Genomic DNA, 24,448 nt, shown 5'->3' with positions numbered 1-24,448 from the left:
ACAGCTTCTATCTCCCAGACCATCAGACTGATAAACAGCTTCTATCTCCAGGCCATCAGACTGATAAACTGCTTCTATCTCCAGACCATCAGACTGATAAAACAGCTTCTATCTCCAGGCTCATCAGACTGGTAAACAGCTTCTATCTCCAGACCATCAGACTGGTAAACAGCTTCTATCTCCAGGCCATCAGACTGATAAACAGCTTCTATCTCCAGGCCATCAGACAGCTTCTATCTCCAGGCCATCAGACTGGTAAACAGCTTCTATCTCCAGACCATCGGACTGGTAAACAGCTTCTATCTCCAGGCCATCAGACTGGTAAACAGCCTTCTATCTCCAGACCATCAGACTGATAAACAGCTTCTATCTCCAGGCCATCAGACTGATAAACAGCTTCTATCTCCAGACCATCAGACTGGTAAACAGCTTCTATCTCCAGGCCATCAGACTGGTAAACAGCTTCTATCTCCAGGCCATCAGACTGATAAACAGCTTCTATCTCCAGGCCATCAGACAGCTTATATCTCCAGGCCATCAGACTGGTAAACAGCTTCTATCTCCAGGCCATCAGACTGGTAAACAGCTTCTATCTCCAGGCCATCAGACTGGTAAACAGCTTCTATCTCCAGACCATCAGACTGGTAAACAGCTTCTATCTCCAGGCCATCAGACTGTTAAACAGCTTCTATCTCCAGACCATCAGACTGTTAAACAGCTTCTATCTCCAGGCCATCAGACTGGTAAACAGCTTCTATCTCCAGGCCATCAGACTGTTAAACAGCTTCTATCTCCAGACCATCAGACTGGTAAACAGCTTCTATCTCCAGGCCATCAGACTGGTAGACAGCTTCTATCTCCAGGCCATCAGACTGGTAAACAGCTTCTATCTCCAGACCATCAGACTGGTAAACAGCTTCTATCTCCAGGCCATCAGACTGTTAAACAGCTTCTATCTCCAGGCCATCCAGACTGGTAAACAGCTTCTATCTCCAGGCCATCAGACTGGTAAACAGCTTCTATCTCATCAGACCTCAGACTGGTAAACAGCTTCTATCTCCAGACCATCAGACTGGTAAACAGCTTCTATCTCCAGACCATCAGACTGTTACGAACAGCTTCTATCTCCAGGCCATAGACTGGTAAACAGCTTCTATCTCCAGGCCATCAGACTGTTAGGCAGCTTCTATCTCCAGGCCATCAGACTGGTAAACAGCTTCTATCTCCAAACCATCAGACTGATAAACAGCTTCTATCTCCAGACCATCAGACTGGTAAACAGCTTCTATCTCCAGGCCATCAGACTGTTAAACAGCTTCTATCTCCAGGCCATCAGACTGTTAAACAGCTTCTATCTCCAGACCATCAGACTGATAAACGGCTTCTATCTCCAGACCATCAGACTGGTAAACAGCTTCTATCTCCAGGCCATCAGACTGGTAAACAGCTTCTATCTCCAGACCATCAGACTGATAAACAGCCATCACTAGCACAGAGAGGATGCTGCCAACATACAGACTCAAATCTCTAACCACTTTAATAAATTCATCTTTAGCCACTTTAATAATGTTTACATACCCTACATTACTCATCTCATATGTATATACTGTACTCTATACCATCTACTGCATCTTGCCAATGCCGTTCAGCCATCGCTCATCCATATATTTATATGTACATATTCTCATTCACCCCCTTTATATGTGTGTTTATTAGGTAGTTGTTGTGGGACTGGTAGATTACTTGTTAGATATTACTGCACTGTCAGAACTAGAAGCACAAGCATTTCACTACACTAGCAATAACATCTACATGTGACCAATAAAATATATGATTTGATTTTAATATGGCTGGAGCGCACTCTAGAGGCCAGCAACAGGTATTACAACATGGTACAAACCATCCTGCTTCACCATACGGCTGGAGCGCACTCTAGAGGCCAGCAACAGGTATTACAACATGGTACAAACCATCCTGCTTCACCATCGGCTGGCGCACTCTAGAGCCAGTAACAGGTATTACAACATGGTACAAACCATCCTGCTTCACCATACGGCTGGGCGCACTCTAGAGGCCAGTACCAGGTATTACAACATGGTACAAACCATCCTGCTTCACCATCGGCTGGAGCGCACTCTAGAGGCCAGTACCAGGTATTACAACATGGTACAAACCATCCTGCTTCACCATACGGCTGGAGCGCACTCTAGAGGCCAGCAACAGGTATTACAACATGGTACAAACCATCCTGCTTCACCATACGGCTGGAGCGCACTCTAGAGGCCAGCAACAGGTATTACAACATGGTACAAACCATCCTGCTTCACCATACGGCTGGAGCGCACTCTAGAGGCCAGTAACAGGTATTACAACATGGTACAAACTCTCCCTCCCTCCCCTGACCCCCCAGGTTCCTCCATTACATCGTTGTCTCCGTAACAGCCTGCCTCCCTCCCTCTCCCTCTCTCCCCCTCCTCCTCCCTCCTCCCCCTCCCTCTCTCTCCCCCTCCTCCCCCTCCTCTCCCTCCCTCCCTCCCCCTCCCTCCCTCTCCCTCCTCCCTCCCCCCTCCCTCCCTCTCCCTCTCCTCCCCTCCCCTCCCCTCTCCCTAACAGCTAGGTTCAAGGAGCTTCCAGCTACGCCCCAGGCTCTCATTACCCACCCCATTAAACGTGGCTTCAACTGGCCAATCAGGGTCTCTGACTGAGCTGTCTGACCAAATCAGGGCCTCTGATCCCCAGGGCACAGTAGCAGGGACCCCGGCACTGAGGCAACCAGACCCAACTCCACCGTCTGTGTCCCAAACGGCACCCTATTCCCTATGAAGTGCACTACACAGACCAGAGCCCTATTCCCCTATGTAGTGCACTACTATAGACCAGAGCCCTATTCCCTATGTAGTGCACTACTACACAGACCAGGTCCCTATAGAGCCCTATTCCCTATGTAGTGCACTACTTTAGACCCAGGGCCCTATAGAACCCTATTCCCTATGTAGTGCACTACTTTAGACCAGAGCCCTATTCCCTATGTAGTGCACTACTATAGACCAGAGCCCTATTCCCTATGTAGTGCACTACTATAGACCAGAGCCCTATTCCCTATGTAGTGCAGTAATACAGACCAGAGCCCTATTCCCTATGTAGTGCACTACTGCAGAGCAGGGCCCTATTCCCTATGTAGTGCACTACTATAGACCAGAGCCCTATTCCCTATGTAGTGCACTACTTTAGACCAGGGCCCTATAGAGCCCTATTCCTATGTAGTGCACTACTTTGGACCAGGGCCATATAGAGCCCTATTCCCATGTAGTGCACTACTACAGACCAGGGCCCTATAGAGCCCTATTCCCTATGTAGTGCACTACTTTAGACCAGGGCCCTATAGAGCCCTATTCCCTATGTAGTGCACTACTATAGACCAGGGCCCTATAGAGCCCTATTCCTATGTAGTGCACTACTACAGACCAGAGCCCTATTCCCTATATAGTGCACTCTGGCAGAGCGTCTGTCTGTCTGTCTGGCAGCGCGTCTGTCTGTCTGGCTGGCAGCGCGTCTGTCTGTCTGGCTGGCAGCGCGTCTGTCTGGCTGGCAGCGCGTCTGTCTGTCTGGCAGCGCATCTGTCTGGCTGGCAGCGCGTCTGTCTGGCTGGCAGCGTGTCTGGCTGGCAGCGTGTCTGTCTGGCTGGCAGCGTCTCTGTCTGGCAGCGTGTCTGTCTGGCTGGCAGCGTGTCTGGGTGGCTGCCAGCGCAGTGTCTGGGTGGCTGCCAGCGTGTCTGGGTAGCTGGCAGCGTGCGTGTCTGTCTGTCTGGCAGCGTGCGAGTCTGTCTGTCTGGCAGCGTGCGTGTCTGTCTGTCTGGCAGCGTGCGTGTCTGTCTGTCTGGCTGCGTGTCTGTCTGTCTGGCTGCGTGTCTGTCTGTCTGGCAGCGTGTCTGTCTGTCTGGCAGCGTGTCTGTCTGTCTGGCAGCGTGTCTGTCTGTCTGGCAGCGTGTCTGTCTGTCTGGCTGCGTGTCTGTCTGTCTGGCTGCGTGTCTGTCTGTCTGGCAGCGTGTCTGTCTGTCTGGCAGCGTGTCTGTCTGGCTGCATGTCTGTCTGGCTGGCAGCGTGTCTGTCTGTCTGGCAGCGTGTCTGTCTGTCTGGCAGCGTGTCTGTCTGTCTGGCAGCGTGTCTGTCTGGCAGCGTGTCTGGTCTGGCAGCGTGTCTGGCTGGCTGCGTGTCTGGCTGGCTGCGGTGTCTGTCTGTCTGGCAGCGTGTCTGTCTGGCAGCGTTCTGTCTGGCAGCGTGTCTGTCTGTCTGGCAGCGTGTCTGTCTGTCTGGCAGCGTGTCTGTCTGGCTGGCAGCGTGTCTGTCTGGCTGGCAGCGTGTCTGTCTGTCTGTCTGGCTGCGTGTCTGTCTGTCTGGCAGCGTGTCTGTCTGTCTGGCAGCGTGTCTGTCTGGCAGCGTGTCTGTCTGGCTGGCTGCGTGTCTGTCTGGCTGGCTGCGTGTCTGTCTGGCTGGCTGCGTGTCTGTCTGTCTGGCTGCGTGTCTGTCTGTCTGGCAGCGTGTCTGTCTGTCTGGCAGCGTGTCTGTCTGTCTGGCTGCGTGTCTGTCTGTCTGGCTGCGTGTCTGTCTGTCTGGCTGCGTGTCTGTCTGTCTGGCAGCGTTCGTCTGTCTGGCAGCGTGTCTGTCTGTCTGGCAGCGTGTCTGTCTGGCAGCGTTCTGTCTGTCTGGCTGCGTGTCTGTCTGTCTGGCTGCGTGTCTGTCTGTCTGGCTGCGTGTCTGTCTGTCTGGCTGCGTGTCTGTCTGTCTGGCCAGACACAGCGTGTCTGTCTGTCTGGCAGCGTGTCTGTCTGTCTGGCAGCGTGTCTGTCTGTCTGGCAGCGTGTCTGTCTGTCTGGCAGCGTGTCTGTCTGTCTGGCTGCGTGTCTGTCTGTCTGGCTGCGTGTCTGTCTGGCTGGCAGCGTGTCTGTCTGGCTGGCAGCGTGTCTGTCTGGCTGGCAGCGTGTCTGTCTGGCTGGCAGCGTGTCTGCGTCTGTCTGGCAGCGTGTCTGTCTGTCTGGCAGCGTGTCTGTCTGGCTGGCGCGTGTCTGTCTGGCTGGCAGCGTGTCTGTCTGTCTGGCAGCGTGTCTGTCTTGCGGCAGCGTGTCTGTGTCTGGCAGCGTGTCTGTCTGTCTGGCAGCGTGTCTGTCTGGCTGGAGCGTGTCTGTCTGGCAGCGTGTCTGTCTGGCAGCGTGTCTGGCTGGCAGCGTGTCTGTCTGGCTGGCGCGTGTCTGTCTGGCTGGCAGCGTGTCTGTCTGTCTGGAACCGCGTCTGGCAGCGTGTCTGTTGGCTGGCAGCGTGTCTGTCTGGCTGGCTGCGTGTCTGTCTGTCTGGCAGCGTGTCTGTCTGGCAGCGTGTCTCGTCTGGCTGGCAGCGTGTCTGTCTGGCTGCTGCGTGTCTGTCTGTCTGGCAGCGTGTCTGTCTGGCTGGCAGCGTGTCGTCTGGCTGGCTGCGTGTCTGTCTGTCTGGCAGCGTGTCTGTCTGGCAGCGTGTCTGTCTGGCTGGCAGCGGTGTCTGTCTGGCTGGCAGCGTGTCTGTCTGGCTGGCTGCGTGTCTGTCTGGCTGGCTGCGTGTCTGTCTGTCTGGCTGCGTGTCTGTCTGTCTGGCAGCGATGTCTGTCTGTCTGGCTCGTGTCTGTCTGGCTGGCAGCGTGTCTGTCTGTCTGGCAGCGTGTCTGTCTGTCTGGCAGCGTGTCTGTCTGTCTGGCAGCGTGTCTGTCTGTCTGGCAGCGTGTCTGTCTGGCAGCGTGTCTGTCTGGCAGCGTGTCTGTCTGGCAGCGTGTCTGTCTGGCAGCGTTTCTGTCTGGCTGGCAGCGTGTCTGTCTGTCTGGCAGCGTGTCTGTCTGTCTGGCAGCGTGTCTGTCTGGCTGGCAGCGTGTCTGTCTGGCTGGCAGCGTGTCTGGCTGGCAGCGTGTCTGGCTGGCAGCGTTGTCTGGCTGGCAGCGTGTCTGTCTGGCTGGCAGCGTGTCTGTCTGGCTGGCAGCGTGTCTGTCTGGCTGGCAGCGTACGTCTGTCTGGCTGGCTGCGTGTCTGTCTGGCTGGCTGCGTGTCTGTCTGTCTGGCTGCGTGTCTGTCTGTCTGGCAGCGTGTCTGTCTGTCTGGCAGCGTGTCTGTCTCTCTGGCAGCGTGTCTGTCTCTCTGGCAGCGTGTCTGTCTGTCTGGCTGCGTGTCTGTCTTGTCTGGCTGCGTGTCTGTCTGTCTGGCAGCGTATCTGTCTGTCTGGCTGCGTGTCTGTCTGTCTGGCAGTGTGTCTGTCTGTCTGGCTGCGTGTCTGTCTGTCTGGCAGCGTGTCTGTCTGTCTGGCAGCGTGTCTGTCTGGCAGCGTGTCTGTCTGGCAGCGTGTCTGTCTGTCTGGCTGCGTGTCTGTCTGTCTGGCAGCGTGTCTGTCTGTCTGGCAGCGTGTCTGTCTGTCTGGCAGCGTGTCTGTCTGGCTGGCAGCGTGTCTGTCTGGCTGGCAGCGTGTCTGTCTGTCTGGCAGCGTGTCTGTCTGTCTGGCAGCGTGTCTGTCTGGCAGCGTGTCTGTCTGGCTGGCAGCGTGTCTGTCTGGCAGCGTGTCTGTCTGTCTGGCAGCGTGTCTGTCTGTCTGGCAGCGTGTCTGTCTGTCTGGCAGCGTGTCTGTCTGTCTGGCAGCGTGTCTGTCTGTCTGGCAGCGTGTCTGGCTGGCAGCGTGTCTGGCTGGCAGCGTGTCTGGCTGGCAGCGTGTCTGTCTGGCTGGCAGCGTGTCTGTCTGTCTGGCAGCGTGTCTGTCTGGCTGGCAGCGTGTCTGTCTGGCTGGCAGCGTGTCTGTCTGGCTGGCTGCGTGTCTGTCTGGCTGGCTGCGTGTCTGTCTGTCTGGCAGCGTGTCTGTCTGGCAGCGTGTCTGTCTTCGGCAGCGTGTCTGTCTGGCTGGCAGCGTGTCTGTCTGGCTGGCTGCGTGTCTGTCTGGCTGGCTGCGTGTCTGTCTGTCTGGCTGCGTGTCTGTCTGTCTGGCTGCGTGTCTGTCTGTCTGGCAGCGTGTCTGTCTGGCAGCGTGTCTGTCTGTCTGGCTGCGGTGTCTGTCTGGCTGGCAGCGTGTCTGTCTGTCTGGCAGCGTGTCTGTCTGTCTGGCAGCGATGTCTGTCTGTCTGGCTGCGTGTCTGTCTGTCTGGCTGCGTGTCTGTCTGGCTGGCTGCGTGTCTGTCTGGCTGGCAGCGTGTCTGTCTGTCTGGCAGCGTGTCTGTCTGGCTGGCAGCGTGTCTGTCTGGCTGGCAGCGTGTCTGGCTGGCAGCATGTCTGTCTGGCAGCGTGTCTGTCTGTCTGGCAGCGTGTCTGTCTGGCTGGCAGCGTGTCTGTCTGGCTGGCAGCGTGTCTGTCTGTCTGGCAGCGAGTCTGTCTGTCTGGCAGCGTGTCTGTCTTGCTGGCAGCGAGTGTCTGGCTGGCAGCGTGTCTGTCTGTCTGGCAGCGTGTCTGTCTGGCTGGAAGCGTGTCTGTCTGGCAGCGTGTCTGTCTGGCAGCGTGTCTGGCTGGCAGCGTGTCTGTCTGGCTGGCAGCGTGTCTGTCTGGCTGGCAGCGTGTCTGTCTGTCTGGAAGCGTGTCTGTCTGTCTGGCAGCGTGTCTGTCTGGCTGGCAGCGTGTCTGTCTGGCTGGCTGCGTGTCTGTCTGTCTGGCAGCGTGTCTGTCTGGCTGCGTGTCTGTCTGTCTGGCAGCGTGTCTGTCTGGCTGGCAGCGTGTCTGTCTGGCTGGCTGCGTGTCTGTCTGTCTGGCAGCGTGTCTGTCTGGCAGCGTGTCTGTCTGGCTGGCAGCGTGTCTGTCTGGCTGGCAGCGTGTTCTGTCTGGCTGGCTGCGTGTCTGTCTGTCTGGCTGCGTGTCTGTCTGTCTGGCAGCGTGTCTGTCTGTCTGGCTGCGTGTCTGTCTGGCTGGCAGCGTGTCTGTCTGTCTGGCAGCGATGTCTGTCTGTCTGGCAGCGTGTCTGTCTGTCTGGCAGCGTGTCTGTCTGGCAGCGTGTCTGTCTGGCAGCGTGTCTGTCTGGCAGCGTGTCTGTCTGGCTGCGTGTCTGTCTGGCTGCGTGTCTGTCTGGCTGGCAGCGTGTCTGTCTGTCTGGCAGCGTGTCTGTCTGTCTGGCAGCGTGTCTGTCTGTCTGGCAGCGTGTCTGTCTGGCTGGCAGCGTGTCTGGCTGGCAGCGTGTCTGGCTGGCAGCGTGTCTGTCTGGCTGGCAGCGTGTCTGTCTGGCTGGCAGCGTGTCTGTCTGGCTGGCAGCGTGTCTGTCTGGCTGGCTGCGTGTCTGTCTGTCTGGCTGCGTGTCTGTCTGTCTGGCAGCGTGTCTGTCTGTCTGGCAGCGTGTCTGTCTGTCTGGCAGCGTGTCTGTCTGGCTGGCAGCGTGTCTGTCTCTCTGGCAGCGTGTCTGTCTGTCTGGCTGCGTGTCTGTCTTGTCTGGCTGCGTGTCTGTCTGTCTGGCAGCGTATCTGTCTGTCTGGCTGCGTGTCTGTCTGTCTGGCAGTGTGTCTGTCTGTCTGGCTGCGTGTCTGTCTGTCTGGCAGCGTGTCTGTCTGTCTGGCAGCGTGTCTGTCTGGCAGCGTGTCTGTCTGGCAGCGTGTCTGTCTGTCTGGCTGCGTGTCTGTCTGTCTGGCAGCGTGTCCTGTCTGTCTGGCAGCGTGTCTGTCTGTCTGGCAGCGCGTCTGTCTGGCTGGCAGCGTGTCTGTCTGGCTGGCAGCGTGTCTGTCTGTCTGGCAGCGTGTCTGTCTGTCTGGCAGCGTGTCTGTCTGGCAGCGTGTCTGTCTGTCTGGCAGCGTGTCTGTCTGTCTGGCAGCGTGTCTGTCTGTCTGGCAGCGTGTCTGTCTGTCTGGCAGCGTGTCTGGCTGGCAGCGTGTCTGGCTGGCAGCGTGTCTGGCTGGCAGCGTGTCTGTCTGGCTGGCAGCGTGTCTGTCTGTCTGGCAGCGTGTCTGTCTGTCTGGCAGCGTGTCTGTCTGGCTGGCAGCGTGTCTGTCTGGCTGGCAGCGTGTCTGTCTGGCTGGCTGCGTGTCTGTCTGGCTGGCTGCGTGTCTGTCTGTCTGGCAGCGTGTCTGTCTGGCAGCGTGTCTGTCTGGCAGCGTGTCTGTCTGGCTGGCAGCGTGTCTGTCCTGGCTGGCTGCGTGTCTGTCTGGCTGGCTGCGTGTCTGTCTGTCTGGCTGCGTGTCTGTCTGTCTGGCTGCGTGTCTGTCTGTCTGGCAGCGTGTCTGTCTGGCAGCGTGTCTGTCTGTCTGGCTGCGTGTCTGTCTGGCTGGCAGCGTGTCTGTCTGTCTGGCAGCGTGTCTGTCTGTCTGGCAGCGTGTCTGTCTGGCTGGCAGCGTGTCTGTCATGCTGGCAGCGTGTCTGTCTGTCTGGCAGCGTGTCTGTCTGTCTGGCAGCGTGTCTGTCTGGCAGCGTGTCTGTCTGGCAGCGTGTCTGTCTGGCTCAGCGTGTCTGTCTGGCTGGCAGCGTGTCTGTCTGGCTGGCAGCGTGTCTGTCTGGCAGCGTGTCTGTCTGTCTGGCAGCGTGTCTGTCTGTCTGGCAGCGTGTCTGTCTGTCTGGCAGCGTGTCTGTCTGTCTGGCAGCGTGTCTGTCTGGCTGGCAGCGTGTCTGTCTGCGTGTCTGTCTGTCTGGCTGCAGATTGGTGATTATTCAATTGAAACAAGGTGAAGAAAAACGTATTACTTGACATACGAAAAGCTGTTCTATACAATTACAACAACCCCCACACACACACACACACACACACACACACACACACACACACACACAACACACACACACACACACACACACACACACACACACACACACACACACACACACACACACACACAGCCTGTTTGCGCCTACAGTCCCATATAGACAGATTGCTGTGGATAATGTATTGGATCAAACACACTCCTGGAGAGACAGTAATGAATAAAACATTGCAGGGCCATTCATACATAACACTGTTGATTCTGCTGGGGATTTCAATAAGTGTCTGAAGCCCTAATCGCACCCTATTCCCTAGGGGCCCTACTCCCTAGGGGCCCTATTCCCTAGGGGCCCTATTCTCTAGGGGCCCTATTCTCTAGGGGCCCTACTCCCTAGGGGCCCTATTCTCTAGGGGCCCTACTCCCTAGGGGCCCTACTCCCTAGGGGCCCTACTCCCTAGGGGCCCTATTCTCTAGGGGCCCTATTGTCTAGGGGCCCTGGTCGATAAGGCTGCCATTTGGGACACAGAGAGAGAGAAGTAGCCAGGTCAGTGATAGGTCTGTGAGAGAGAGAGAGAGAGAGGTAGCCAGGTCAGTGATAGGTCTGTGAGAGAGAGAGAGAGAAGTAGCCAGGTCAGTGATAGGTCTGTGAGAGAGAGAGAGAGAGAGGTAGCCAGGTCAGTGATAGGTCTGTGAGAGAGAGAGAGAGGTAGCCAGGTCAGTGATAGGTCTGTGAGAGAGAGAGAGAGGTAGCCAGGTCAGTGATAGGTCTGTGAGAGAGAGAGAGAGAGAGAGAGAGAGAGAGAGAGAGAGACAGAGAGAGAGAGAGAGAGAGAGAGAGAGAGAGAGAGAGAGAAAGAGAGAGAGAGAGGTAGCCAGGTCAGTGATAGGTCTGTGAGAGAGAGAGAGAGACGTAGCCAGGTCAGTGATAGGTCTGTGAGAGAGAGAGGTAGCCAGGTCAGTGATAGGTCTGTGAGAGAGAGAGAGACATAGCCAGGTCAGTGATAGGTCTGTGAGAGAGAGAGAGAGAGAGAGGTAGCCAGGTCAGTGATAGGTCTGTGAGAGAGAGAGAGACGTAGCCAGGTCAGTGATAGGTCTGTGTGTGTGAGGGAGGGGAGTGGTTTTATACCTCTTGACCACATCAGCGCCGTTCCAGCAGGCCAGTCCATCAGCGGAGGCGAGCTGGTTCACACACAGCTGGTCCGCCAGGCCACCGTAGAAGGTACGGTACAAACGTAGACTGTTCAGGAACTCTCTGTTGAGACAGACACACAGGTGACCAACACTGGTTTACTTCCACCCCCCCTACAGTCCTCTCAAGAGCGTCATAACGCTAAAATAGTAATCTAAGAAAACCTAAATCAACAATACAATAATGCCCTGAAAGATCAACCTTTTGAGGACTGTGTAAAGCGCAGACTGAAGTGTTGAGTAAGTAGAAAATGAGGACTATAAAGTGACGGTGTTGAACTGAGACTGTAAATACTCACGTTGTCACGGTAACCAGGGCGTTTCCTGTTTCTCTGACGGAGGCTTTGAGAGGGATGGACTCTCTAGCGCCGTCCCTCTGGTCACTGACCGACTGGGCAGGTTGTCTACTGGGGCGACCACATACTTTATACACCTGGAGGACAACAACCGCAGAGAACAAAAATCAGCTGACGTACAGCTTCCTAGTGTTAGAGAGCTACTAACAGGGTGCAGTGGCAGGATGTCGCCACTAGATGGACCCAGAGGACTCTGGACACCCCTCCTAACAGGATGCAGTGGCAGGATGTCGCCACTAGATGGACCCAGAGGACTCTGGACACCCCTCCTAACAGTGTGCAGTGGCAGGATGTTGCCACTAGATGGACCCAGAGGACTCTGGACACCCCTCCTAACAGGATGACGCCACTAGATGGACCCAGAAGACTCTGGACACCCCTCCTAACAGTGTGCAGTGGCAGGATGTTGCCACTAGATGGACCCAGAGGACTCTGGACACCCCTCCTAACAGGATGTCGCCACTAGATGGACCCAGAGGACTCTGGACACCCCTCCTAACAGGGTGCAGTGGCAGGATGTCGCCACTAGATGGACCCAGAGGACTCTGGACACCCCTCCTAACAGGATGACGCCACTAGATGGACCCAGAAGACTCTGGACACCCCTCCTAACAGGATGTCGCCACTAGATGGACCCAGAGGACTCTGGACACCCCTCCTAACAGGGGTGCAGTGGCAGGATGTCGCCACTAGATGGACCCAGAGGACTCTGGACACCCCTCCTAACAGGATGACGCCACTAGATGGACCCAGAAGACTCTGGACACCCCTCCTAACAGGGTGCAGTGGCAGGATGTCGCCACTAGATGGACTCAGAAGACTCTGGACACCCCTCCTAACAGGGTGCAGTAGCAGGATGACGCCACTAGATGGACCCAGAGGACTCTGGACACCCCTCCTAACAGGATGCAGTGGCAGGATGTCGCCACTAGATGGACCCAGAGGACTCTGGACACCCCTCCTAACAGGGTGCAGTGGCAGGATGTCGCCACTAGATGGACTCAGAAGACTCTGGACACCCCTACTAACAGGGTGCAGTGGCAGGATGTCGCCACTAGATGGACTCAGAAGACTCTGGACACCCCTACTAACAGGGTGCAGTGGCAGGATGTCGCCACTAGATGGACCCAGAGGACTCTGGACACCCCTCCTAACAGGGTGCAGTGGCAGGATGTCGCCACTAGATGGACCCAGAGGACTCTGGACACCCCTCCTAACAGGGTGCAGTGGCAGGATGTCGCCACTAGATGGACCCAGAGGACTCTGGACACCCCTCCTAACAGGGTGCAGTGGCAAGATGTCGCCACTAGATGGACCCAGAGGACTCTGGACACCCTCCTAACAGGGTGCAGTGGCAGGATGTCGCCACTAGATGGACCCAGAGGACTCTGGACACCCCTCCTAACAGGATGTTGCCACTAGATGGACCCAGAAGACTCTGGACACCCCTCCTAACAGGGTGCAGTGGCAGGATGACGCCACTAGATGGACCCAGAGGACTCTGGACACCCCTCCTAACAGGATGACGCCACTAGATGGACCCAGAAGACTCTGGACACCCCTCCTAACAGGGTGCAGTGGCAGGATGACGCCACTAGATGGACCCAGAGGACTCTGGACACCCCTCCTAACAGGGTGCAGTGGCAGGATGTCGCCACTAGAAGGACCCAGAGGTCTCTGGACACCCCTCCTAACAGGGTGCAGTGGCAGGATGTCGCCACTAGATGGACCCAGAGGACTCTGGACACCCCTCCTAACAGGATGACGCCACTAGATGGACCCAGAAGACTCTGGACACCCCTCCTAACAGGGTGCAGTGGCAGGATGACGCCACTAGATGGACCCAGAGGACTCTGGACACCCCTCCTAACAGGGTGCAGTGGCAGGATGTCGCCACTAGATGGACCCAGAGGACTCTGGACACCCCTCCTAACAGGGTGCAGTGGCAGATGTTGCCACTAGATGGACCCAGAGGACTCTGGACACCCCTCCTAACAGGATGACGCCACTAGATGGACCCAGAAGACTCTGGACACCCCTCCTAACAGGGTGCAGTGGCAGGATGACGCCACTAGATGGACCCAGAGGACTCTGGACACCCCTCCCTAACAGGATGACGCCACTAGATGGACCCAGAAGACTCTGGACACCCCTCCTAACAGGGTGCAGTGGCAGGATGTTGCCACTAGATGGACCCAGAGGACTCTGGACACCCCTCCTAACAGGATGTCGCCACTAGATGGACCCAGAGGACTCTGGACACCCCTCCTAACAGGGTGCAGTGGCAGGATGTCGCCACTAGATGGACCCAGAGGACTCTGGACACCCCTCCTAACAGGATGACGCCACTAGATGGACCCAGAAGACTCTGGACACCACTCCTAACAGGGTGCAGTGGCAGGATGTTGCCACTAGATGGACCCAGAGGACTCTGGACACCCCTCCTAACAGGATGTCGCCACTAGATGGACCCAGAGGACTCTGGACACCCCTCCTAACAGGATGTCGCCACTAGATGGACCCAGAGGACTCTGGACACCCCTCCTAACAGGATGTCGCCACTAGATGGACCCAGAGGACTCTGGACACCCCTCCTAACAGGGTGCAGTGGCAGGATGTCGCCCACTAGATGGACCCAGAGGACTCTGGACACCCCTCCTAACAGGATGACGCCACTAGATGGACCCAGAAGACTCTGGAGACCCCTCCTAACAGGGTGCAGTGGCAGGATGTCGCCACTAGATGGACTCAGAAGACTCTGGACACCCCTCCTAACAGGGTGCAGTGGCAGGATGACGCCACTAGATGGACCCAGAGGACTCTGGACACCCCTCCTAACAGGATGTCGCCACTAGATGGACCCAGAAGACTCTGGACACCCCTCCTAACAGGGTGCAGTGGCCGGATGTCGCCACTAGATGGACCCAGAGGACTCTGGTCTAAAGTAATGCACCGCAGGGTATGGATTATCAACTAGATTCAGCCGCGGGACCATTTTGTCTTGAGCTGATGATCAGGGGACCTGAACGTAATTAGATATAAGACTATAAGAAGCACAAACAGATATAATATTTGACTAAAACATAATCATTTAAACTTTGCTTACATTGGTATATGATCACATATACACTGAGTGTACCAAACATTATTACACACTGGAGTCTATGTTGAAGTGAGCCAATCTAGTGTACACTACTCACGGTGGTCTATGTTGAAGTGGGCCAGTCTAGTGTACACTACGTTGAAGTGGGCCAGTCTAGTGTACACTACTCACTGTAGTCTATGTTGAAGTGGGCCAGTCTAGTGTACACTACTCACCGTAGTCTATGTTGAAGTGGGCCAGTCTAGTGTACACTACCCACTGTAGTCTATGTTGAAGTGGGCCAGTCTAGTGTACACTACTCACGGTAGTCTATGTTGAATTGGGCCAGTCTAGTGTACACTACGTTGAAGTGGGCCAGTCTAGTGTACACTACTCACCGTGGTCTATGTTGAAGTGGGCCAGTCTAGTGTACACTACTCACCGTAGTCTATGTTGAAGTGGGCCAGTCTAGTGACACTCGTTGAAGTGGGCCAGTCTAGTGTACACTACTCACCGTGGTCTATCTTGAAGTGGGCCAGTCTAGTGTACACTACTCACTGTAGTCTATGTTGAAGTGAGCCAGTCTAGTGTACACTACTCACTGTAGTCTATGTTGAAGTGAGCCAGTCTAGTGTACACTACTCACTGTAGTCTACGTTGAAGTGGGCCAGTCTAGTGTACACTACTCACGGTAGTCTATGTTGAAGTGAGCCAGTCTAGTGTACACTACTCACGGTAGTCTATGTTGAAGTGGGCCAGTCTAGTGTACACTACTCACTGTAGTCTATGTTGAAGTGAGCCAGTCTAGTGTACACTACTCACGGTAGTCTACGTTGAAGTGAGCCAATCTAGTGTACACTACGTTGAAGTGGGCCAGTCTAGTGTACACTACGTTGCAGTGGGCCAGTCTAGTGTACACTACTCACGGTAGTCTACGTTGAAGTGAGCCAGTCTAGTGTACACTACTCACTGTAGTCTATGTTGAAGTGAGCCAGTCTAGTGTACACTACTCACCGTAGTCTATGTTGAAGTGAGCCAGTCTAGTGTACACTACTCACGGTAGTCTACGTTGAAGTGAGCCAGTCTAGTGTACACTACTCACGGTAGTCTATGTTGAAGTGAGCCAATCTAGTGTACACTACTCACCGTAGTCTACGTTGAAGTGAGCCAGTCTAGTGTACACTACTCACGGTAGTCTACGTTGAAGTGAGCCAGTCTAGTGTACACTACTCACTGTAGTCAATGTTGAAGTGAGCCAGTCTAGTGTACACTAGTCACTGTAGTCTACACTGAGTGGACAAAACATTAAGAACACCTTCCTAATTTTGAGTTACACCCTTTTTTGCCCTCAGAACAGACTCAATTCATCGGGGCAGCGACTCTACGAGGTGTGGAAAGACTTCCACAGGGATGCTGGTCCATGTTAAATCCAATGCTTCCCACAGTTGTGTCAAGTTGGCTCTTTCTATTCTGGTTAGAGCCAGTTTGTGCTGTTCTGTGAAGGGAGTAGTACACAGCGTTGTACAAGATCTTCCGTTTCTTGGCAATTTCTCACATGGAATAAGAATAGACTGACGAGTTTCAGAAGAAAGGTCTTTGTTTCTGGCCATTTTGAGCCTGTAATCGAACCCACAAATGCTGATGCTCCAGATACTCAACTAGTCTAAAGGCCAGTTTTATTGCTTCTCTCAGGTTAACAGTCTGGATAACCTCTTCTGGCTACTGGGGATGAACTAACTCTCTCTGGTTAAACAGTCTGGACAACCTCTTCTGGTTACTGGGGATGAACTAACTCGCTCTCTGGTTAACAGTCTGGACAACCTCTTCTGGCTACTGGGGATGAACTCTCTCTCTGGTTAACAGTCTGGACAACCTCTTCTGGCTACTGGGGATGAACTAACTCTCTCTGGTTAACAGTCTGGACAACCTCTTCTGGTTACTGGGGATGAACTAACTCTCTCTGGTTAACAGTCTGGACAACCTCTTCTGGTTACTGGGGATGAACTAACTCTCTCTGGTTAAACAGTCTGGACAACCTCTTCTGGTTACTGGGGATGAACTAACTCTCTCTGGTTAAACAGTCTGGATAACCTCTTCTGGTTACTGGGGATGAACTAACTCTCTCTGGTTAACAGTCTGGACAACCTCTTCTGGCTACTGGGGATGAACTAACTCTCTCTGGTTAAACAGTCTGGACAACCTCTTCTGGCTACTGGGGATGAACTAACTCTCTCTGGTTAAACAGTCTGGATAACCTCTTCTGGCTACTGGGGATGAACTAACTCTCTCTGGTTAAACAGTCTGGATAACCTCTTCTGGCTACTGGGGATGAACTAACTCTCTCTGGTTAAACAGTCTGGACAACCTCTTCTGGCTACTGGGGATGAACTAACTCTCTCTGGTTAACAGTCTGGATAACCTCTTCTGGTTACTGGGGATGAACTAACTCTCTCTGGTTAACAGTCTGGACAACCTCTTCTGGCTACTGGGGATGAACTAACTCTCTCTGGTTAACAGTCTGGACAACCTCTTCTGGCTACTGGGGATGAACTAACTCTCTCTGGTTAACAGTCTGGACAACCTCTTCTGGCTACTGGGGATGAACTAACTCTCTCTGGTTAACAGTCTGGATAACCTCTTCTGGCTACTGGGGATGAACTAACTCTCTCTGGTTAAACAGTCTGGATAACCTCTTCTGGCTACTGGGGATGAACTAACTCTCTCTGGTTAACAGTCTGGACAACCTCTCCTGGCTACTGGGGATGAACTAACTCTCTCTGGTTAACAGTCTGGACAACCTCTTCTGGCTACTGGGGATGAACTAACTCTCTCTGGTTAACAGTCTGGACAACCTCTTCTGGCTACTGGGGATGAACTAACTCTCTCTGGTTAACAGTCTGGATAACCTCTTCTGGCTACTGGGGATGAACTAACTCTCTCTGGTTAACAGTCTGGACAACCTCTCCTGGCTACTGGGGATGAACTAACTCTCTCTGGTTAACAGTCTGGACAACCTCTTCTGGCTACTGGGGATGAACTAACTCTCTCTGGTTAACAGTCTGGACAACCTCTTCTGGCTACTGGGGATGAACTAACTCTCTCTGGTTAACAGTCTGGATAACCTCTTCTGGCTACTGGGGATGAACTAACTCTCTCTGGTTAACAGTCTGGACAACCTCTCCTGGCTACTGGGGATGAACTAACTCTCTCTGGTTAAACAGTCTGGACAACCTCTTCTGGCTACTGGGGATGAACTAACTCTCTCTGGTTAACAGTCTGGATAACCTCTTCTGGCTACTGGGGATGAACTAACTCTCTCTGGTTAACAGTCTGGACAACCTCTTCTGGCTACTGGGGATGAACTAACTCTCTCTGGTTAACAGTCTGGATAACCTCTTCTGGCTACTGGGGATGAACTAACTCTCTCTGGTTAACAGTCTGGACAACCTCTCCTGGCTACTGGGGATGAACTAACTCTCTCTGGTTAACAGTCTGGACAACCTCTTCTGGTTACTGGGGATGAACTAACTCTCTCTGGTTAACAGTCTGGACAACCTCTTCTGGCTACTGGGGATGAACTAACTCTCTCTGGTTAACAGTCTGGACAACCTCTTCTGGCTACTGGGGATGAACTAACTCTCTCTGGTTAACAGTCTGGACAACCTCTTCTGGCTACTGGGGATGAACTAACTCTCTCTGGTTAACAGTCTGGACAACCTCTTCTGGCTACTGGGGATGAACTAACTCTCTCTGGTTAACAGTCTGGATAACCTCTTCTGGTTACTGGGGATGAACTAACTCTCTCTGGTTAACAGTCTGGACAACCTCTTCTGGCTACTGGGGATGAACTAACTCTCTCTGGTTAACAGTCTGGACAACCTCTTCTGGCTACTGGGGGCTCGCTGCCCACAATGGTCTATTCTGAGAAGGTTCTGGGCACGCTGTTGTTGAGTGGTGTGTGTGTGTGTGTGTGTGTGTGTGTGTGTGTGTGTGTGTGTGTGTGTGTGTGTGTGTGTGTGTGTGTGTGTGTGTAGTCTGCAGTACATTCCTGGGTGACGGAGTCGTAGCAGATGAAATGGAGAGTTTGGTTCAGTCTTTAAACCTCTCTTCAGTAGTGGAACTCTCTCTGTCTCTCTGAGAAAATGTGTGTTTCTTATTCGTAGACGTTATTCACTTAGTCTGGTGACTGGTTGGTTTTATAAGGACGTTATTCACTTAGTCTGGTGACTGGTTGGTTTTATGTTATTCACTTAGTCTGGTGACTGGTTGGTTTCACGTTATTATGACAATCCAACGGGGGACGACGACGACAACGCCTCACCAAAAACCTCACCTGTCTAGAGAGGTGTGGTCCGTTCTTCTGAGCGTGTGCGACGGCGTCGTGGACGACGGCGTGAACTCCCAGCAGCACTTGCTCCAGGTCCTGAGTTCCGTGCATGCGGGCCGACAGCCCCTCTAACGACCTTACGAATTCTCTCCAATGGGGGTCCACCTCAAATCAAAATCAAAATTCTATTTACAACCTTTCCCAGTAAAAAGTTAAAAAATAAACAAATAAAAATCACATGAAAACAAGAATCCACAAGAAAGATGAATAGATAACAAGCAGAATAATATATATTGTTATTATTATTATTATGTGTAAAACAACAAAGCCAGAGTTACCTCAGCCATGCTAGCCAGACAGCCTCGCATCACGTTGAGGCAGTAGCCCATACAGGGTTTAGAGAGGGTGAATCCGTGGCAGTGGGGACAGTACTGCATCCTGAGCAGAGCTTTACGACACTCCCTGCTAAACACCAGGTGGTCCGTGGTGTTGATCACCTCAACGCCGAGGTGCAACGCCTGTAACAGCACGCGACCCTCGACCCCGGACCTCCCGATCTGATTGGCTAGGAGTCCCGGAGAGGAGCCGAACGGGGTCAGATCGCGGCGGGCGGAGCGGACGCACTCGGAGTATCCGGGGGCGACGTGGCCGAGGCCGGGGTCGACGACGCGGTTGTAGACCAACGGGAAGAGGGCGTCGAAGAAGCGGCTGGTGACGTCGTCGACGTCGAGGTCGGAGCCGATGAGGAAGAGGCCGACGTCAGCGAACAACTCTCTCACCGGAACCGACGCCTCCCCGGCCATGTCACGGTACGACGCCTGGAGGAGAAGGTTGGTGAGGTTCTCTGATGCCTTCATCAGAGACTCAAAGGTTTCTACAGGAGGAGAGAGAGAGGCAGAAGGGGAGAGAGAGAGAGGCAGAGGGGGAGAGAGAGGGAGAGGGGAGAGCGAGAGAGATGGTTAATACTAGAGGACAAGGTTGGTGTGGTTCTCTGATGCCTTCATCAGAGACTCAAAGGTTTCTACAGGAGGAGAGAGAGAGGCAGAAGGGGAGAGAGAGAGGGAGAGAGAGAGGCAGAGGGGGAGAGAGAGGGAGAGGGGAGAGCGAGAGAGATGGTTAATACTAGAGGACAAGGTTGGTGTGGTTCTCTGATGCCTTCATCAGAGACTCAAAGGTTTCTACAGGAGGAGGGGGGGGACTGAAAGGGTTTCTTCAGAGGAGGAGGGGGACTGAAAGGGTTTCTACAGGAGGAGGGGGGGGACTGAAAGGGTTTCTACAGGAGGAGGGGGGGACTGAAAGGGTTTCTACAGGAGGAGGGTGGGACTGAAAGGGTTTCTACAGGAGGAGGGGGGGACTAAAAGGGTTTCTACAGGAGGAGGGGGGACTGAAAGGGTTTCTACAGGAGGAGGGGGGGACTGAAAGGGTTTCTACAGGAGGAGGGGGGACTGAAAGGGTTTCTACAGGAGGAGGGGGGGACTGAAAGGGTTTCTACAGGAGGAGGGGGGGACTGAAAGGGTTTCTACAGGAGGAGGGGGGGGACTGAAAGGGTTTCTACAGGAGGAGGGGGGACTGAAAGGGTTTCTACAGGAGGAGGGGGGGGACTGAAAGGGTTTCTACAGGAGGAGGGGGGACTGAAAGGGTTTCTACAGGAGGAGGGGGGGACTGAAAGGGTTTCTACAGGAGGAGGGGGGACTGAAAGGGTTTCTACAGGAGGAGGGGGGGACTAAAAGGGTTTCTACAGGAGGAGGGGGGGACTAAAAGGGTTTCTACAGGAGGAGGGGGGGACTGAAAGGGTTTCTACAGGAGGAGGGGGGACTGAAAGGGTTTCTACAGGAGGAGGGGGGGACTGAAAGGGTTTCTACAGGAGGAGGGGGGGACTGAAAGGGTTTCTACAGGAGGAGGGGGGGACTAAAAGGGTTTCTACAGGAGGAGGGGGGGACTGAAAGGGTTTCTACAGGAGGAGGGGGGACTAAAAGGGTTTCTACAGGAGGAGGGGGGGACTGAAAGGGTTTCTACAGGAGGAGGGGGGACTGAAAGGGTTTCTACAGGAGGAGGGGGGGACTGAAAGGGTTTCTACAGGAGGAGGGGGGACTGAAAGGGTTTCTACAGGAGGAGGGGGGGACTGAAAGGGTTTCTACAGGAGGAGGGGGGGACTGAAAGGGTTTCTACAGGAGGAAGGGGGGACTGAAAGGGTTTCTACAGGAGGAGGGGGGACTAAAAGGGTTTCTACAGGAGGAGGGGGGACTGAAAGGGTTTCTACAGGAGGAGGGGGGGACTAAAAGGGTTTCTACAGGAGGAGGGGGGGACTGAAAGGGTTTCTACAGGAGGAGGGGGGGACTAAAAGGGTTTCTACAGGAGGAGGGGGGGGACTAAAAGGGTTTCTACAGGAGGAGGGGGGACTAAAAGGGTTTCTACAGGAGGAGGGGGACTGAAAGGGTTTCTACAGGAGGAGGGGGGACTAAAAGGGTTTCTACAGGAGGAGGGGGGGACTGAAAGGGTTTCTACAGGAGGAGGGGGGGGACTAAAAGGGTTTCTACAGGAGGAGGGGGGGACTGAAAGGGTTTCTACAGGAGGAGGGGGGACTAAAAGGGTTTCTACAGGAGGAGGGGGGGACTAAAAGGGTTTCTACAGGAGGAGGGGGGACTAAAAGGGTTTCTACAGGAGGAGGGGGGACTAAAAGGGTTTCTACAGGAGGAGGGGGGGACTAAAAGGGTTTCTACAGGAGGAGGGGGGGACTGAAAGGGTTTCTGGGGCGCAGTAGAACAGGAGGTTTAGACCCCTGGGACGAGCTAGGACGTGGCCAGTGGGTCTCTCCTTCCCCCAGGCTGGGACGAGCTAGGACGTGGCCAGTGGGTCTCTCCTTCCCCCAGGACCCAGGCTGGGACGAGCTAGGACGTGGCCAGTGGGTCTCTCCTTCCCCCAGGACCCAGGCTGGGACGAGCTAGGACGTGGCCAGTGGGTCTCTCCTTCCCCCAGGCTGGGACGAGCTAGGACATGGCCAGTGGGTCTCTCCTTCCCCCAGGACCCAGGCTGGAACGAGCTAGGACGTGGCCAGTGGGTCTCTCCTTCCCCCAGGCTGGGACGAGCTAGGACGTGGCCAGTGGGTCTCTCCTTCCCCAGGACCCAGGCTGGGACGAGCTAGGACGTGGCCAGTGGGTCTCTCCTTCCCCAGGACCCAGTCTGGGACGAGCTAGGACGTGGCCAGTGGGTCTCTCCTTCCCCCAGGACCCAGGCTGGGACGAGCTAGGACGTGGCCAGTGGGTCTCTCCTTCCCTCAGGACCCAGGCTGGGACGAGCTAGGACGTGGCCAGTGGGTCTCTCCTTCCCCCAGGCTGGGACGAGCTAGGACGTGGCCAGTGGGTTTCTCCTTCCCCCAGGACCCAGGCTGGGACGAGCTAGGACGTGGCCAGTGGGTCTCTCCTTCCCCCAGGACCCAGGCTGGAACGAGCTAGGACGTGGCCAGTGGGTCTCTCCTTCCCCCAGGACCCAGTCTGGGACGAGCTAGGACGTGGCCAGTGGGTCTCTCCTTCCCCCAGGACCCAGGCTGGGACGAGCTAGGACGTGGCCAGTGGGTCTCTCCTTCCCCTCAGGACCCAGGCTGGGACGAGCTAGGACGTGGCCAGTGGGTCTCTCCTTCCCCCAGGCTGGGACGAGCTAGGACGTGGCCAGTGGGTTTCTCCTTCCCCCAGGACCCAGGCTGGGACGAGCTAGGACGTGGCCAGTGGGTCTCTCCTTCCCCCAGGACCCAGGCTGGGACGAGCTAGGACGTGGCCAGTGGGAAGTCTCTCCTTCCCCAGGACCCAGGCTGGGACGAGCTAGGACGTGGCCAGTGGGTCTCTCCTTCCCCCAGGACCCAGGCTGGGACGAGCTAGGACGTGGCCAGTGGGTCTCTCCTTCCCCAGGACCCAGGCTGGGACGAGCTAGGACGTGGCCAGTGGGTCTCTCCTTCCCCAGGCTGGGACGAGCTAGGACGTGGCCAGTGGGAAGTCTCTCCTTCCCCCAGGACCCAGGCTGGGACGAGCTAGGACGTGGCCAGTGGGTCTCTCCTTCCCCCAGGCTGGGACGAGCTAGGACGTGGCCAGTGGGTTTCTCCTTCCCCCAGGGCCCAGGCTGGGACGAGCTAGGACGTGGCCAGTGGGTCTCTCCTTCCCCCAGGACCCAGGCTGGGACGAGCTAGGACGTGGCTAGTGGGTCTCTCCTTCCCCCAGGCTGGGACGAGCTAGGACGTGGCCAGTGGGTTTCTCCTTCCCCAGGACCCAGGCTGGGACGAGCTAGGACGTGGCCAGTGGGTCTCTCCTTCCCCCAGGACCCAGGCTGGGACGAAATAGGACGTGGCCAGTGGGTCTCTCCTTCCCCCAGGACCCAGGCTGGGACGAGCTAGGACGTGGCCAGTGGGTCTCTCCTTCCCCCAGGACCCAGGCTGGGACGAGCTAGGACGTGGCCAGTGGGTCTCTCCTTCCCCCAGGCTGGGACGAGCTAGGACGTGGCCAGTGGGTTTCTCCTTCCCCCAGGACCCAGGCTGGGATGAGCTAGGACGTGGCCAGTGGGTCTCTCCTTCCCCCAGGGCCCAGGCTGGGATGAGCTAGGACGTGGCCAGTGGGTCTCTCCTTCCCCCAGGCTGGGACGAGCTAGGACGTGGCCAGTGGGTTTCTCCTTCCCCCAGGGCCCAGGCTGGGACGAGCTAGGACGTGGCCAGTGGGTCTCTCCTTCCCCCAGGACCCAGGCTGGGACGAGCTAGGACGTGGCTAGTGGGTCTCTCCTTCCCCCAGGCTGGGACGAGCTAGGACGTGGCTAGTGGGTCTCTCCTTCCCCCAGGACCCAGGCTGGGATGAGCTAGGACGTGGCCAGTGGGTCTCTCCTTCCCCCAGGGCCCAGGCTGGGACGAGCTAGGACGTGGCCAGTGGGAAGTCTCTCCTTCCCCCAGGCTGGGACGAGCTAGGACGTGGCCAGTGGGTCTCTCCTTCCCCAGGACCCAGGCTGGGACGAAATAGGACGTGGCCAGTGGGTCTCTCCTTCCCCAGGACCCAGGCTGGGACGAGCTAGGACGTGGCCAGTGGGTCTCTCCTTCCCCCAGGACCCAGGCTGGGACGAGCTAGGACGTGGCCAGTGGGTCTCTCCTTCCCCAGGCTGGGACGAGCTAGGACGTGGCCAGTGGGTTTCTCCTTCCCCAGGACCCAGGCTGGGATGAGCTAGGACGTGGCCAGTGGGTCTCTCCTTCCCCCAGGACCCAGGCTGGGATGAGCTAGGACGTGGCCAGTGGGTCTCTCCTTCCCCCAGGGCCCAGGCTGGGACGAGCTAGGACGTGGCCAGTGGGTCTCTCCTTCCCCCAGGCTGGGACGAGCTAGGACGTGGCCAGTGGGTTTCTCCTTCCCCCAGGGCCCAGGCTGGGACGAGCTAGGACGTGGCCAGTGGGTCTCTCCTTCCCCCAGGACCCAGGCTGGGACGAGCTAGGACGTGGCCAGTGGGTTTCTCCTTCCCCCAGGACCCAGGCTGGAACGAGCTAGGACGTGGCCAGTGGGTCTCTCCTTCCCCCAGGACCCAGGCTGGAACGAGCTAGGACGTGGCCAGTGGTTCTCTCCTTCCCCCAGGCTGGGACGAGCTAGGACGTGGCCAGTGGGTCTCTCCTTCCCCCAGGCTGGGACGAGCTAGGACGTGGCCAGTGGGTCTCTCCTTCCCCCAGGGCCCAGGCTGGGACGAGCTAGGACGTGGCCAGTGGGTCTCTCCTTCCCCCAGGACACAGTCTGGGACGAGCTAGGACGTGGCCAGTGTGTCTCTCCTTCCCCCAGGGCCCAGGCTGGGACGAGCTAGGACGTGGCCAGTGGGTCTCTCCTTCCCCAG

The 24,448-nt window shown here is 55.8% G+C and overlaps 1 protein-coding gene across 1 annotated transcript in view; it reads right to left on the bottom strand.

Moving 5' to 3' along the window:
• The window catches only part of LOC123731819 (glypican-5), a 173,924-nt gene that overhangs the window by 110,886 nt on the left and 38,590 nt on the right, over window positions 1-24,448 (bottom strand). The window contains exons 3-6 of the mRNA XM_045711244.1: window positions 18,949-19,484; window positions 18,617-18,775; window positions 11,145-11,278; window positions 10,784-10,909 (exon numbers count right to left, since the gene is read on the bottom strand). Coding sequence (XP_045567200.1) covers window positions 10,784-10,909; window positions 11,145-11,278; window positions 18,617-18,775; window positions 18,949-19,484 — 955 coding nt within the window. The remainder of the gene's footprint in view (window positions 1-10,783; window positions 10,910-11,144; window positions 11,279-18,616; window positions 18,776-18,948; window positions 19,485-24,448) is intronic.

Source organism: Salmo salar, unplaced genomic scaffold, assembly GCF_905237065.1.
Source record: "Salmo salar unplaced genomic scaffold, Ssal_v3.1, whole genome shotgun sequence".
In the NCBI taxonomy this organism is placed as follows: domain Eukaryota; kingdom Metazoa; phylum Chordata; class Actinopteri; order Salmoniformes; family Salmonidae; genus Salmo; species Salmo salar.
This window is presented reverse-complemented; position numbering and strand designations above follow the sequence as displayed.